The sequence below is a fragment of the Suncus etruscus genome, chromosome 8 (genome assembly GCF_024139225.1).
Source record: "Suncus etruscus isolate mSunEtr1 chromosome 8, mSunEtr1.pri.cur, whole genome shotgun sequence".
NCBI lineage: Eukaryota > Metazoa > Chordata > Mammalia > Eulipotyphla > Soricidae > Suncus > Suncus etruscus.
Genome location: NC_064855.1, coordinates 47,379,737 through 47,396,313, shown reverse-complemented (window position 1 = coordinate 47,396,313; position 16,577 = coordinate 47,379,737). Strand labels below are relative to the sequence as shown.

At 32.3% G+C, this 16,577-nt stretch overlaps 1 protein-coding gene across 1 annotated transcript in view; it reads right to left on the bottom strand.

Annotated features, from left to right (window-relative positions):
- Window positions 1-12,713, bottom strand: part of RXFP2 (relaxin family peptide receptor 2) — a 67,063-nt gene extending 54,350 nt beyond the window's left edge. Inside the window, exon 1 of the mRNA XM_049778773.1 lies at window positions 12,648-12,713. Within this exon, the coding sequence (XP_049634730.1) occupies window positions 12,648-12,690 (43 nt within the window). The 5' untranslated portion in view covers window positions 12,691-12,713. The remainder of the gene's footprint in view (window positions 1-12,647) is intronic.
- Between the last annotated feature and the right edge of the window lie 3,864 nt (window positions 12,714-16,577).

The window sequence follows — 16,577 nt, the reverse complement described above, 5'->3', positions numbered from 1 at the left end:
TGGTATTATAGTGGTAGGGCATTTGCCTTGCATGTGGCTGACCCAGGATGGACCCACGTTTGATCCCTGGCATCCCATATGGTCCCCCAAGCCAGGAGCAATTTCTGAGCACAGAGCCAGGAGTAACCCCTGAGTGCTGCAAGGTGTGACCCCCAAAACTAAAAGCGAAATGAAACAAAGCAACCTAAAAATATTGTAAACCACAGTGCCTAAGCTAAATTAAAATAAACTATTAAGTGGAGCAAGAAAAGCCTATTCAAATTATGCTGGTCAAAATTGTTAGTCACAGGCAATATTTATATATATTTATACATGCATATATATGACTATTTTGTGTATATGTTATTCTTCACTACTCACAAAACTTAATTCAAAATAGAATGAATACTTTGATGTTAGAATTTAATCCATAAAATGCATCAAGAGAAACAGGCAGAACTCTTCATGAAATTGATTTCAGAAATATTCACTGATTCAATTCCACTGGGAAAGGAAAACAAACAAATGGGTTTACATCAAATAGTAAAGTTCCTGCACCAAAAAGAAAAAAATAGTTGCACACTATGCAATTACAAAGGGCTAATATAAAAAACATGAAGCACTCAAAGAATCAAAAAGCAACCAAAAAACCAAAGAGACCCATTAAAATATGGGGAGAGGAGCTGAGAGGACACTCTCTTAAAAAGACATGCAATGGCTAGTGAGATAGTACAGAGGAAAGGACATTTTTTTTTTTTTTTTGCAAATGGCCTACCAGGTTCAACCCCTTGTACCAGATATAGTCACTCATACCTTCCCTGGAACGAGCCTTGAGTTCAAAGACAGGAGTAAGCTCTGAACACTACCAGGTATAGCCTTAAACCATAACAACAACAACAACAACAACAACAACAACAATAAAGATATGCAGAGACATGCAAAATAAAAATGATTTTAGTTCAGCCTTTGTCCAAAAAAAGGAGATTACAAAAAAAGTAAAAGAGCTACCTAACAAAATTTCTAAAGAACCACATAATGCACTACATGAAGAACTACCTAAAGAACTACCAGAATTTCTATTCCTTGGTATTTACCTCAAGAACATACCAAAACATTAATTTTTAAAATGTAAATTATATATTTAAAGAGCATGTTTTACATAACTGATATAAATGATGATAATATTTATTTCCAAGTTACTTTTAGTAAAATTATTAAAGTATAAAAAATAAAAAGAATAGAAAGAGTACAGCAATAAGGAAATTGGTGAAAGTCTTATGTCTTGCAATGAGGTCATGAAGTCATTGTCAGAAGGTTTAGTAAGTGCTTATTGCTAGTTGATCATTCTGTTACTCTTTTTTTTTTTTTTTTTGCTTCTGAACATCAGTTGATTTTAGATATACATTGGTGTCTAAATTGGCATCTAAATTGGTTTGTTCCTAAGTGGATGACAGCATTAAAATTTTAGGGTTGCTGCAGCTGTGTGGTCCAGGAATTCCAACCACTATTGGTGATTCTGTGGCTTTCGTGGGGCACGGTTTTATGCTGCTAATGCTTCAAAAAGTACAAAAAGATTAGGGGTGGTGGTGGTACCTGCATTCACTAGAAAAAAGTACTGCTGGTTTTACCCCAAGCAGCATAAATGGAGTTTTGATCAGATTGATGTCTTTGTAGAGGGCTATGAAGAAGGGCCATTGGTGAAGTGGCAATTTTGGGTGATGGGTACAACAGGTGTGGCTTCAGCAGATCAGAGACTTGGCTTACCCTGTCTTCTCAAAAAACATTAATTTGAAAATGTATTTGTATATTTATGTTGCTATAAAAATAGCTAAAGACTGCAGACAACCACAGGTCCAAGGACAAATATATAAACATAATACTAAATGTATTTGTGTATATACATATATAAATATTGCTATGATAACAGAAAAGATGAAACCTTTGAGATAGCTCAAAGAGTTGGAACACATGCTTTTTCACTGTAAAAGTAATTGATTGCTGTGTTTAAAATTCTTTGATTTTTAATGTGATGCTATGAAAGAAATCATGAAGACTATAAAAAAAGACTATAAGGCTTTCCATATTTCTTTGTTATTCTGTTGCAAAAGCCACATGTCATATGTCATATACGGTTTTTTTTATTTTTATTTTTAGTTTTTCTATTTTATTTTTATTTTTAATAACTTTGCTTTTTATCATGAAACAAAAGTATTATGATCAGTTATGTGAGCTATGTGATACATTTTCCTTAAATAAATTAAAATAAAAAAGTTAAATTAAAAAAAGAAAAAAGAATATGTTCTACACAAATTATTACAAGGGAAGATTCATATGATAGATACTTAAAATAAAACTACATATTATTAATAAAAACTACATATTCTTCCATTCTTCAGGTTCAGAGTTGACTTATCAATAGTTTCAAACTGGGATCATCAATAAGTGACTAAGTTTTTGAACACAATTTAATTTTGCTGTGTAACTTTAAGAATTTGACTTAAAGTAAAGATTACACAAAGGAGAAACCATTTAACTATAGTTTGGAATTAAATCAAACAAAATTTTACTACTTGGTAGTATTTGTAAAAATTTTCAGAAAATACATTGTGAAAAGGAAAGTATATAATGTCAAGAAATGCTTCATTCTACATAGAAATTTCTAAATTGAAAGGAACCTAAATTGGTAAAAGATTGTAGCTCATGTGATACTTTCTGTATAAAGAGTGTGTTTTCAAGTTAAATGTGAAAAGCACAATTTAGAATTTGATTGTTATTCATTTTTCCTTACATATTTACAAATACAGCACTCTGGACAACAATTTATATTGCTAGTGCTGTTGACTTCTGGTGGTGAACTGGGAACTACCAATGATACATTATATATAAATCCATTCCACCATTATTATAGAGAAATAACTTTTTTTTCATTGTTTATTTACATCGTTAGAAATCTTTGGCATTCCTTTTTTTTAATATAATTTTTTATTTTGATCATAGTAGTTTACATGTTGACAATAATATTTTAGTTAAATATTTACATAACATCAGGGGGGATTCCCATCACCAAATTGTCTTCCCTTCACCTCTGTTTTTGTCGTATCTCCCATATCCACTTCCTTCACCCCCAGGGCTGCTAGAATATGTGGTCCCCTATGTACCTATCCTACCACCTAGTAGTCTTGCATCTGATTGGTCTAGGTGTCTCCCTAATTTCCCCCTCTAACTGGGAGGTAGGCCTAGCTAGTTAAGTTTGCGTGGTTTGGTCTGAAGAAGAGAAAAGTAGTAAACTGGGGTAAAAGTCTAATACTCCAAAAGTGGGCAGAGTCCTTCTAGAGGTTCTCATCATCGATTTGGGGGGTGATGGAGAAAAAAGAAAATGAAACGTTCCATCAGTACAAAACAAAACAAAACAAAAAAAAAAGTGTCCATTATCCAGTGAGGACTCCAACAATAATGGTAAGCACCACACATGCACAAAACAAAAACAAACAAACAAACAAACAAAACAAAGCAAAACAACACAAACAAACACAAAAAAAAAGAAAAAAAAAAGAAAAAACCGCCATGGTCTTGATATAAGAAACATGACTTAGCCCATAAAGAAAGAAAAGAAAAGAGGAGAAAAAACTAGGAATATCTGGGGACAACAGCTTCAATAACCACACCTACACAGAGAAATCGATCAAAAAATAGTTATGTAAGTAAAAATAATAGTAATAATAATAAATGAAGGTACAAAATAATATATAATAAGTAAACAATGCTTTGTGCTTTTTTTTTTTCCTCCTGCCCTGGCACAGTAAATGTTGGGGTCATTCGAAAAGGAATTCACTTGGCCTAAGAGTTATGGGTTTCTCCGCCCTTGGAATATATTGTCATGGGATCAACTATAGACTCTGTTCAGGATCATTTACTCTCCCGGTGGTCTTTTGTCGTGTTTGGGAGACTTCCGTTCTGTTCTGGGTGGTACAAACAGATCTCTGTGTCTTGAGATCTCAGTATCTGCACAAGTTCAGGATTGGGATTTACGATGACGCCAGTCTTTGTGGTTCAGGAGTAGTTCTGTTCCCTCATTGTCATTTTAATCCATCTTCTGTGGTTGGTGGTCTTGGTCTTTGCACTGTACCTAGGATGGCACTTAGGATAGCATCTTTCTTTGTGCTTCCAGAAGCCAGATTCCTTTACGATTGTCTCTGCTAGACCTTTGGAAGTGGGGCTCATGGTTGTTGTGCAGGTCGTAGTTCAAACCCTAGACTAGGGCTTTTTTATTGGTCCCACGGTGTATACCATCTGGTTATGGTTCTAGCAGCCAGTCATCTGTAAATCGCGATCTTGGCTTTTTTTTTTTTTTTAAAACAGCTTCAAAACACTTTTGAAAGCTGAAGGGTATGTTGTAAATGATAAATAAGCAATGGAAATTTTCTTGCATCTTGTATTATCTTTGTGATCCAGAATAATGGTAAAACATTTAGTTAATGGTGACTTTGAAACAGAAATTTGAAAACATGCAAGGATTTTGAAGGCACTATATTATGTTTTTTAATGGGGTTATTATGGAAATAATCACGAATTCTTTGAGGGCTGAACCCAACTAAATTCCACTTTCACAGATGCTGTTGAACCTAGAATGAGGCAAGTGATCTATTGTCACAGATGAGATTACTTTTCCATAGAAAGAGATTGGGTTTTCTCTATTAAATGTGGTTGAGGATAGAAAAGGAGGAAACTAGCAAAATGCAAAATATTGATTGCATTTCTCAAAATTCCTCAATTCCACTCAGTGACATCTTCCTAAAGGCATCTCAAGGTTTAAATTTTATGTGGAAGAAAAATATTCTTATAAAATATTTCCCTATCTATATCCTTTAGAGTCTAGATCCTAAATTTCTATGGTTTTAAGACCCAATACTTACATTATGCATAATAATTTTAAATGAATAAATTATTGAGATATTTATGAATACAAAATTTAGGAATACAAAAATCAAAGGAAGAGTATATTTTATAATTTAAACCTCTCAAGGTTGCAGGTTTAAGTTTTTATTTTGATGACAAATATTGTTTGTATCATTCTATGTACTTGGTTTAATCTTTCTGTATCATTATTGTACAATTAAAAATAATTAAGAACACCTTCTTGGGACATACTGAATAAAAGGATCAATAATAATCTGTAGAAAGCATATTTTGTAATCTATTCTTTCTGGAATCTGAGGAAAGAGTTTTATTTATTGGAAAGTAGGGATTGTAAAATTTGAGGCCACCTACATGAAAGCTATATTAATAGCTTCTGCAATCATTTCCATGGGACCACACCAAACATCCAGCAGAAGAAAGAAAGGCTTGAATAGATTAACACACACAAACTCAGAATCATCTTTCTTCATTTTTATGGTCAATATTTAGGACATGTCAGTAAAGGAGATTTTAAAATGACTCTTTGATAATGTTGATTTTAACTGTATCACTGCCAAAGGAATTTTTTTTGCCTACTTAATTGTCTCTGAGTTATTGTCATGCAACAAGTAAGAATGATCCTGTAGGTTCCCATTTTAGAAATCTATGGAGCTGTTTCCTTTGTTGTTTTTTTCCGATGCTAGTCCTGTATGGAATGGAAGAACATTTTTATCCTTTCAGACTGATGTTCTAAGACTCCCGCTATAATGCCAGATGTGAATGCTCCTGGCTATCACTGGGAGCTCAGAGAATACTAATCCAAGTAACTCATTTTTCAAAGTATATCACTCCAAGTAGACATCAGTCCAAGTTAGGAGAGGGTGAAACCATTACTCAAAAAATAAAGTATATTTCACTTTGTAGTAGCGGCAGAAGTAACAATTTGCATCTAGAAAATGTTTGTGCCTACAAAAACTAGGTAGAAAAGGAAGTCTTTACTCATGTCAAACTGGAATTGAGAGCAATTACACCGTGAGGGCCACTGAAGATGAACCAGCTCATTCACTGACTCCAGACCCTGCTATTCCTTGGTAGAGTCATAATGAACTTCATAAAAAATCCAGCATTGTTGGATAAACAATTTATAGTTTATTGGAAAGTAACTAACAAAGTCTGCCCAAGAAAGCTACATGAGTTGAAAGAATTGCATTTTAGATTGTTTTTGATTTGATTATTCTCTTAAAATTAAAAACTTTCTGTTTGATAATGTGGTTTACAATAATTTCTATATTATTTTTTATACTTGCTATGCTGTCACCACATGCAACACAAGAGTTTTTAGTTTTATTTTAGCCATCATGATTTTCAATATTATTATGCTGTCCATTGTAGAGTTTCATGAATATAACATTCCAATACCATGACAACAGCCTAGTCAGAGAGCTTGTTTCCCTTCCTGTCTCAGGGTCTGCCCTCCTCTTTTTTACTTCCTTTTTCTTTTACTTATTTCTACGCAGCATTAATAATAACTAATTTGAAAATCTTTGGCTTAGTGATTTCTCACTCTCTTGATTTTCCTTTTCCTTCATAGTCTCTAAAGGTTCCTGTCTCTAATGACTCTCCCTTATCTCCTAATTTATTGGTTTATTTTTATTTGTCCTGAATGTCACTCATACAAATGAGGTAAAAGATTTAATTGATCCACAAAATCAAAGAGACTGTAGGCACCTGAGGAAACAAGTGCTGTCAGATTGAAACCCCATTTCCTTCTCTTCTTTTGCTGTCTGCTCATATGCTAGAAGTGACATGCCTCTGGACCCCTGAGACCAGCAGATCTGTGGGTAAGAAAAACCAACTCCTTCTATAGTTAGTTCCCTACCTCACACCTTAAAGGACAAAGAATTTCACCTACTACAGTGAACCCACTGATTCTGGAGTGGTATTAACTGTTGTAGGCACAGTGCTAAGAACTGTTCCTGGCTCCATCCTTCTAGCCCACAGATATTATAGAATCCTAAGTCCCAGATAGAAGAGGTGGAGCCAATGGCATCAAAAGTCACCCTGTAAAACTCCCAGATTTACAAAATCACTCTTCACAGAGAACACCAAAACGTCAAACTTAGTTGGGATAATTTAGGCAGGGAAGAGTGACCCTCATTGGAACTTATAAGAAAGCTCCTGGGGTGAGAGGGTCGAGGAGATGGGAGAGCTGGGGAGGGGTAAATTGAAGAAAGTCATCTCTGGAATGCAATAGAGCCAATGGAGTAACAGTGTAGAAATCCATTATCTTTAGTGTCTAAAGATAGTAAATAGCCTAAACTTGACCAGTACTCTTACTAGTATAAGTCAAATAAAGAATATTTAGTGACAGGCATAAAAAGTCATTAATGTTTTAGCTTGTCAAATAGGAACATTAAAAAATTCTAAACTACCATATATCAAGATAAATTTTAGAGAAAGAATATTTTGTTTTCAAAATTAGAGAGAATACATTTACATGATAAAAGGTAGCTCCTATGAAAAGAATATAGTCTTAAATAATGAAACTAAAATACTATTCATTAAGAGAAAAAAATAAAAAGATATAGAAATAAGAAAAAGATAAAGAGGAAGAAGAAAAGAAAGAGAAAAGGGTGAAGAAGAGGGGACAGAAAATCTTTGGTCTTGATACAGGTAAATGAATAGTTCAGTGTCAGGTAAGTGATAGTAGTTCAAAAAATAGTGAATAATGAAAACTGAATGGGGGTGAGAGTTGATGGAGCATGGGGACCCTGGTGGTGGGAATTGACACTAGTGGTAGGTTTGGTGTTGAAATATTATATACCTAAAATTCAACATAAATAATTTTAAATCATAACTCTTTAATTAAATGAAATTTATTTTTAAAAAGCCAGATATAAACAAGAAAGAATCTTTCTCCAAAATCGTAAGAGTTATCCTAACCTTTTATGTCATGGATTTACTAATTTATTCTTATTTTTAATCAAGAAGTTTTTATAGCTAAATTTGTTATTAATTACACCTTTTTGAGTTGTACTATGCCTTTAGAGTTCATCTTAGTTTCAGTATTCCCAGTGTAGGTTAAACTATTCCCTTACAAAATATTTAACTTGTCTTTATAATCCCCCTAATCAATTAATATATTTTTTTGGACCACAGCCGGCGATGTCTATGGTTTATTTTTGACTCTGCACTAACGGACAATTCATGGATGCAGATATAATCCAGATGGTAAGTGCCTTACCCGCTGTACTATTGCTCTGACACTTTAATTCCCAAAATTAAAAAAATAAGGCCTTTTCAAATAAAATTTAGATATTGAGGAATTAGTAACCTGATTAGAAACCTGATTACATTTTGAGGTGCTAAGTGCAATATTGGTGTGTCTGTAGACGAGGCCTATCAGACCATGAGGATGCAGCATGCCACACCCATACATAGAGCTATTAAAAGTGGGGGCTGAAGTTCTGGAATCTATTTTTCCTGATGTTATCGCACATAATTATAGAAATTCTTTTTTTTTATTTCTTAAAGAATTGTTATGACTAAGGCTGAGAAGTCATTTAGTATGCTAGGGACTAAAGTATCCTGGTCAGAAATAGGGTAATGGCTTAAATATAGTTTTTGCTAACTAGCCCTTAATCCCTGGAAATAGGTACAGTTAAAAGTAAGTGGGGAAAATCTACTTCTGGGAAACTTTATTATTTATTTTTAGAGAACGTTATAATCTGTGGGGTTAATATTCTCAATGAAATAATAGGAAGAATAATATAGTTAAAAGTAGAAATTTACGAAACCAGGACAGACATTTGAATACAGTTAAATTCTTAGAATGAAAAAAACAACAACACTGTGAGCTATTTGTTTTTTCTTCTTGGTTTTTGGGTCACATCCAGTGATGTTCAGGGGTCATTCTTAAAAAGAATCATTGTACTCCTTATAAACTTAATAGATTGAATAAAGAGCAAACAAAAGGTAAGTTACTTCCCTTGCATGCAGTGGCCTGGAGCTTCAGACCTGACACCACACATGTTCTTTGAGCACCACCAGGAATGATTCCTGAGCATAGAAGAGCCATGAAGAGCCAGGTCTGGCCTTCAAGACAATAAGTATATACATACGTACATACAGATATACATATTACACTGTGATCAGAGAAAGGAAGAATTGTTTAATCAAACGTATTCATTAAATATATAAATATTTGCTAAACAAAGAAAATACCTGCCACAGAAGAATTATGTGGCACAGGATAGCTGTCAATCTGAACAGAGTTATAGCTGTGACAGGTCTAAGGTACATTTACCAGAGCCCATCCAAGAGAAATGTTTTAAAATTTCTGTTTTCCTTTAATTTTGGAAATTAATGCAATGCATATACTATAAATCATAGTTTCTGTTTATAGAAATTTATTTACTATAAATAATTATACTGTCATTCATCGAAAACAAAATTTTATGCCAAGGTCTGGAACAATAGCACACTGGGTAGGGTGTTTGCCTTACCAGGGTTTAAGCCCTGGCATCCTATATGGTCCCTCAAGCCTGCAAGAAGTAATTTCTGAGCACAGAGTGAGTAGTAACTTCTGAGCATCACCTGGTGTGGTCCCCATAACCATAAACAAACAAAAAATCCCATAACCAAGCATTTTTCTACATCACAGCATAAAATATTTAATTTAAATGGAGATTTTTAAACCCCAAGAGTCAGTTCTGACAAGGTGTTGCAGATAAGGGTATATTTATCAATTTTAGAATTATTGACAGATCGCTATACACCCTGAAAAAAGAAAGAAAGAAAGAAAGAAAGAGAGAGAGAGAAAAAAGAAAGAAAGAAAGAAAGAAAGAAGGAAAGAAAGAAGGAAAGAAAGAAAGAAAGAAAGAAAGAAAGAAAAGAAAGAAAGAAAAGAAAAGAAAAAGAAAGCCAGATCTGACATTACACTAATTGCAAGACTTCTTTACTTCTGTTTGTGTCTATATTCTACCAATACTAGCAAAAAACACTGACTGCTAGGTCAGGAAACCCTGTGGCTGGAACTTTTATAATTAGGTGAGAATCTTTTTTTTGAGGGGGTGGGTGGGGGGAATTTGGGCACACTTGTTGACGCTTAGGGGTTGCTCCTGGCTATGCACTTAGAAATCGCTCCTGACTTGGGGGACCGTATGGGACACCGGGGGATCGAACCAAAGTCAATCCCAGTCAGCTAGCGCGGGCAAGGCAGACGCCTCACCGGCTTATGCCACCGCTCCGGCCACAATTGAGAATCTTTAACATTTTTTTTTTTAAAAAATCTGGTCATACGTATTTTTAAGAAGATTAACAAATGAGTAAACATGTTGCACAAAATATTTAATTAGTATACTTATAAATAACACACTGCAAATGGTTTTAACTTCTAGGTTTTGATATTTTCCCTCTTTCCTCACAGTGAACTACATTCAGTTGTCAAGCAGGAAAATTTCCTTTCCATTAGTGGTGCTACTCTAGCTTCACAGTACGACTTGTCTGCAACATAATTGATTTCAGAGCTATCAGCAGCATGGCAGTCATTGTGTGAAACTAAAATTTAGTTTGAAAACCTTTTTTTTCAACTCAGTGACCAAATTGAATTGACATTACTGGGAGAGGATAAAACCTAAAGTTGAGTTTTAAATGAGACCACTAGGGGGCAGTAAAATACTGTTCACTTCAAATACTACTCACTGCTCCAAACAACCGCAGGTGATTTTAATAAGTGGTAATTGACAGTTACTAAGTAGCACTCTATATGCTTTATGTTCTTAATTTCTCATAAATTCACATTTTTATTTGTAACTGTTTCCAGAAAAATCATTATTTTTTGCAGGGATGGGCAGTATTTGAGACTGAGTAAACAGATCATCCAGTGAATAAGCTAATAAAAAAGATAATAAGATAAATTATCGTTACTTGTAAACTATTATTTGTAACTTAACAAAGCCCCTAAATTTAATTATTGAACATTCATGGGTGATAATGTTCAAAAAAGAAAAAATAAACGTAATTTTCTAAATTCTTTTAGTTTAGATCTGGACTATCACAAATATTTATTTAAACTTGAAAACATAGTTTGTTATTACGTAATTCTTACTTATTTTTCTTAGTGTAGTACCGTTTTATTGCTGTATACATTAATAATTTTATTGTTAAAAAGAAAATTCACTAATTATGTAGAAATGCATGACTATAATTAGGAGTAAGTAATGGAAGCATTGATCTATTAATGATTAACATTAAAACATGCAGAACTTTAAATATGAAGGTTTTAATTAGCAATTGAAAGTAATAAAATGTAAGAAAATTTTTCAGAGAGTATTCATTAGTAAGTATGTATCAGGTGTTAGTTAGCATGTATCTGAAACATGGCATTTACTTAGAAATAAAAACTAAGAGAAATCTGTTTAAAGATCTTTTCCTTTTTCTTATAAGTTAAAAAAACCATTACATCTTGGCAAATTTAAAAATGTTTTAGTAGGAGATGTTTAAATCTCATCAGCCATTTAAATGTATCACCACAAGAAAATAATACTACAGTACAACTTGTTGGTTGTAGCACTTTAAAGAATTAAGAGTATAGATGACCTCTATGTGAAGTTTTAGATCTTAGAACTTCCCCTAAGATTCTCTAATATTAAAAACAATATACAACAGATTACAAATGCATAAAGGGCATGAACTACATCTTTATTTTATGCAAGATAAATTAATATACTGTTTCCTTAATAGTTCCTTAAACTTGAATGTAAAAGAGATTAAAACAAAATAAAAATCACGCTATGTATTTTAATACTTCAGAGTAATTTGAAAGTAAAAGTTTTTGTGTAATTGAAGTTAGTCAATTCAGCTAAAAAAAATTAACTGGCTGAAGTGCCAAATAATTGCTTACAGTTTTGCATTTTATTTTAAGCTTAAAATTTACTTTGATTTATCTAATAATATTGAATATTTAAAAAAAACTAAGTAAATTTCTCAGAAAATAATTTCAAATTCTAACTTTTATTCTTAAATTAATCAAAAAATTTTAGTAGAACTATATACTCCGATATATTTTAGTAACAATACATTTAGCTTGTTTGGGGTATTCTGAAAAGCACTTAGAAGTTTACAAGCTCACAACAGAAAGAGTGTATTTCTTTAAAAACAATATTAATTTTTTAACTTTGCAATAGAAGAACCACTACTTAAAAATGAGATTTTTGACTAAAATAAAATGATTTAAAGATTAAAAAAGAAAATATTTAAGTATAATTATCATATAAAATTTTATATACTTTTTTAGAAAGTCAGCACAAACTGATACTATTTTTTAGATTTGTCTGTGACTTTTAAGTTCCCATCTTAATTATAATATCAATGAAATATAGCAGCTAACAAATATACACATTTTATAAATATTTAAGCAGGTTGAAACTCCAGAAGATAAAATCCAATTTATTGATGTTATATATTTTTAAACAAGCAGTGACAATATTTTCCATTACAATTGGCATGTTAAACAGTATTTGTGAAGAATTCTTCAGCTATAATTTTAATAACATATCTAAGGAAAGTTTTCATAAAATAATTTGTTGCATATAGAAATTGCTAGGATGGGAGTATAAGCAATTGGTGATAATGACATTGACAGTGCAAAGTTGATGCAATGACTTAAAAACTATGCTGAGTCTATATTGAATAGTATAAAATAGATTAAATATAATATATATTATTAATTATTAATTGCACTCATTTCAGTGAGTAATCAGCAGCCTTACCTTTGACATTTATCAGAATGATGAAATGAAGTAGAAGGAGCATTGGAATCAATCTGAGAATGAAGAGATGTTTAACACCAGAAAATAATAATAGGTTTACAGCAATTGAGTCATTAGACCTATCTTTCTACTGCAGAAGGAGTTCTGATAAAACAACTTTGGTGCCTCCCATGTGTCTGAGCATGCTCAGAGCTAAGACTTCACTGGCACGAGAGGAGACAGTTTATTGTTAATATATCTTGTTTTTTGTTCTTTCTCTTTTTTCATTGTTTCATTTATATTCACAACAATATTTTGGTTGTTTACTAATTATGGCATATAGAGAGAGATACATGACTTTGGATTACCAAACAAAAACTGTTTTTGTTATTTAAAAGTTTCACATTCAAAGCATATCATGCTATTTGCTTTTACTTAAAACCAAACACATATAAAAATCCTTAAATATAAATGATATAGATTTACACTTAATAGATGATGACATTTCTTAAAATTATATGGTTTATAAAATAAGCAAATAATAAAAGCTGCTTTTTGACAAATACACTTATATTTCTATTTAAATATACATACAGAAAGATAATAATTAGAATATATGACCTTGCATTTAGTTTATTTTGTCTATAATCACATTTCAATTCTGTGTTACACAACTTTAGGAAAACATTAATAGAAGTCTTATATTCTGAAGGCAGTTTCTAAAACAGCACAGTTGATATAAGTTAAAATTTGGAAAGGGACTTTTGGTTGTAGGTTGTTTTGATTTTGAGGTAAACATAAAATTTTCACCTAAAGGACACTGTAATATTTTAATTTCATTATGCTAAACTGCACAGAAATGTCTATGCAGCCATATGAAACAGTCTGAGTCCAATCTGGCTCTAGGATTTTGTAATTGAGTGGTATATGTTATCATCTTATATGTTATCATGTCTTAATGACGTATTTTTAAAGACTCTCCTGGAATGATTTGTCATCACAAATTATATAGTTAAGACATGGTTTGTCTTGTTCTTTCTTTCATTCCAAACTGACAGAATAAGCCCTCACATAGAATGTGACATATAAAATAGTCTATTAATCAAGCAATGTAGTTGATTCATTTCTTTTAATCATTGAAATAAATTTTCTGAGGTTCTTTTCAGATACATTGAGAATATATCTCAATATATTGCATATAATTTTCCAAACCAACATAGAGAACAACAAAAAAGACGAAAATAAATGTTTCAAGATTTTAGTTACATTTTAAGCATCTTTTTGTTCTTAAATGGTCTTATTTCACTTTCAAAACCAAGGGTATGATGAAGAACACTTAGAAGTTTACAAGTTAACAATAGAAAAGATATATTTCTTTCTTTAAAACAAGATTAATTCAGCTTTGCAATAGAAGAACTATACTTAAAAATGAGCTTTTTGACTGAAATAAAATGACTTATAGAAAACAAACAAACCAAGGTTTAACAGTTACCAAACATTTTTATATTTTGTGCTCTGCCAAAATGATGGATTCTATTTTTTATGTAAAAAACTTTGAGTATTTTTAGTTCAATCAAATACATGGATTGACTATTATAAGTGTGTTATAAATTTAAATTCATATCCTGTGGAAATTAAACCTGTAAGAAGAAAAAAAATCAAATTTCAGAGAACTTAGTTTAGATTTTTTTGTAAATACATCTTATCAATACATTTTAGTTTCTAAATAATAAATACAGTATAAATGTTATGCAAAATAACTGAATAAATAATTAGGCATGTCAAAGTTTATTTTAAAAATATCACAAAAATCAGAACCAATTATAAAAATAAAAGTTGATAATGTATTTTGCTCATTATTGGTTTCTAAAAGCAAGAACATACTTGTGTTGTGATAAATTTAATTCAATGTTGTTTCACTTTTTTTATCTAGTGTCAATAAACAGCATTGAAACTGAAATAATTGTAAGATACACATGGATATAAGTGCTTAAATTAAGGGTGTTGATTTTACTCTTTTTTTAAGACAGCGTGTAGGAAAGCTAAAAAGTGTTTTATGCAGAGTTGAAAGGAGCATTGTAAAAATTGATTCATCTCTGAATTTTAACTTCAAATTTGCACAAGCAAATTTTGTCTAAATTCATAATTTCTTTACATCAATCTCCTGTGAGAAACACATATTCTTTTGGCAAAAATAGTATAAAAGCTCATAAAATATAATTATTTATTATATAGTGCAATTCAATATAATTCTGACTCATTCAAGGAATTATTGAGAAAAGGATATTTTAATCACTTAGTTCCTTGTCTGTATGGTCATAGTTGGGAATATTTTCTTCACCTATAACTTGTATTGATATCTAGAAGTTATGCCTATTAAGTTCTAATATCTAAAATATAATATATTTTAGTGTGTTTAGAAAATTCTGCTTTTAATACACTTTCAGAATTGTGCGCTTTTTTGAATATCATACAAATTTTTGTTTTCAATCAAATTAAACATGCTTATAAATGCTCCCTCTATATTTAATACCTATATTGTAAGTAGATCTCCCTTCCATAGGCTGCCTAGCTTTTTTAATATATAATTTTTATTTTGATCATAGTGGCGTACATATTGTTGACAATAATATTTTAGGTACATATTAACATAATATCAGGGAGATTCCCATCACCGAATTATCTTCCCTACACCTCCGTTCCCATCCTACCTCCCATATCCTCCTTCCTCACCCCTGGGGCTGCTAGAAAATGTGGTCCCCTCTGAGCCTAACTTACTACTTAGTGGTCCTACACCTGTTTTGGTCTTGGTACCTCCCTTGTTTCCTCCTCTAACTGGGAGGCAGTACTAGATAGTTCCAGTTATGTGGTTTTGTTTGAAGAAGAGAAAAGTAATAAACTGGGGTAAAAATCAAATACGTCAAAAATGGGCGGAGTCTTTCTAGAGGCTCTCATCATCGGTTTGAGAGACGAAAAGGAAAAAGAAGGTGAAATACCTCAATAGTACAAAAGGAAGTGTCAAATAAAATATCCAGTGAGCACTCCAACAATAAAGATAAGCACCACATAAAAGCCATGGTCTTGAGATAACAAACATGACATAGCACCTAAAGAAAAAGAAAAGAAGAAAATAAATAAATATAAATGGAGACAACAACTTGAGCAACCATACCAAAACAAAGAAATCAACAAAACCTAGATAGATATAAAAAAATTGTTTTGTGCTTTTTTTTTCTTTTCCCTCCTGCACAGGCACAGTAAATATTGGGATCATTCGAAAAGGAATTCCCTTGGCCCAAGAGATACAGGGTTTCTCCACCCTTGAAGTATATTGTCATGGGATTAACTGTAGACTCCGTTCAGGTTCATTTACTCTCCCCTTGGTGCTTTCGTGGTGTTTGGAAGACTTCTGCTTTGTCCTGGGTGATAAAGTCAGATCTCTGTATCTAGAGATCTTGGTATTTGCACAGGTCAAGGGGTGGAACTTATGATGAAGCTTTTATTTGTGGTTCTAGTTCTGTTCCCTCAGGTCATTTTAATCTGTCTTCTGTGTTTGGTGGTCTTGGTCTTTGCGCTGATCTTAGGATGGAGCCTATGATAGCGTCTTTCTTTGTGTTTCCAGAAGACCCATTCCATTGCAATTGTCTCAGATGGACCTTTGGAACTGGAGATCATGGTTGTTGTGCAGGTCATAGCTCAAAACCTAGAGTAGGGTTTTTTTATTGATCACAGGATACATAGAGTCCAGTCATGGTTCTATCAGCCAGTCATCTGTAAATCGCGCTCTTGGCTTTTGGACTGACCAAAGAGTGACAAGTCTTCTGATTTTGTCATCATCAGCTGGAGGGGTAGGATAATCTGCTCTTAGGTCAAGTTGTTCCCATTTTCCTCATTGTCAGGATATCGTATTAGAGCTGGCACTTGTTGGTGTTTGAGCAGTATTGAGGATGT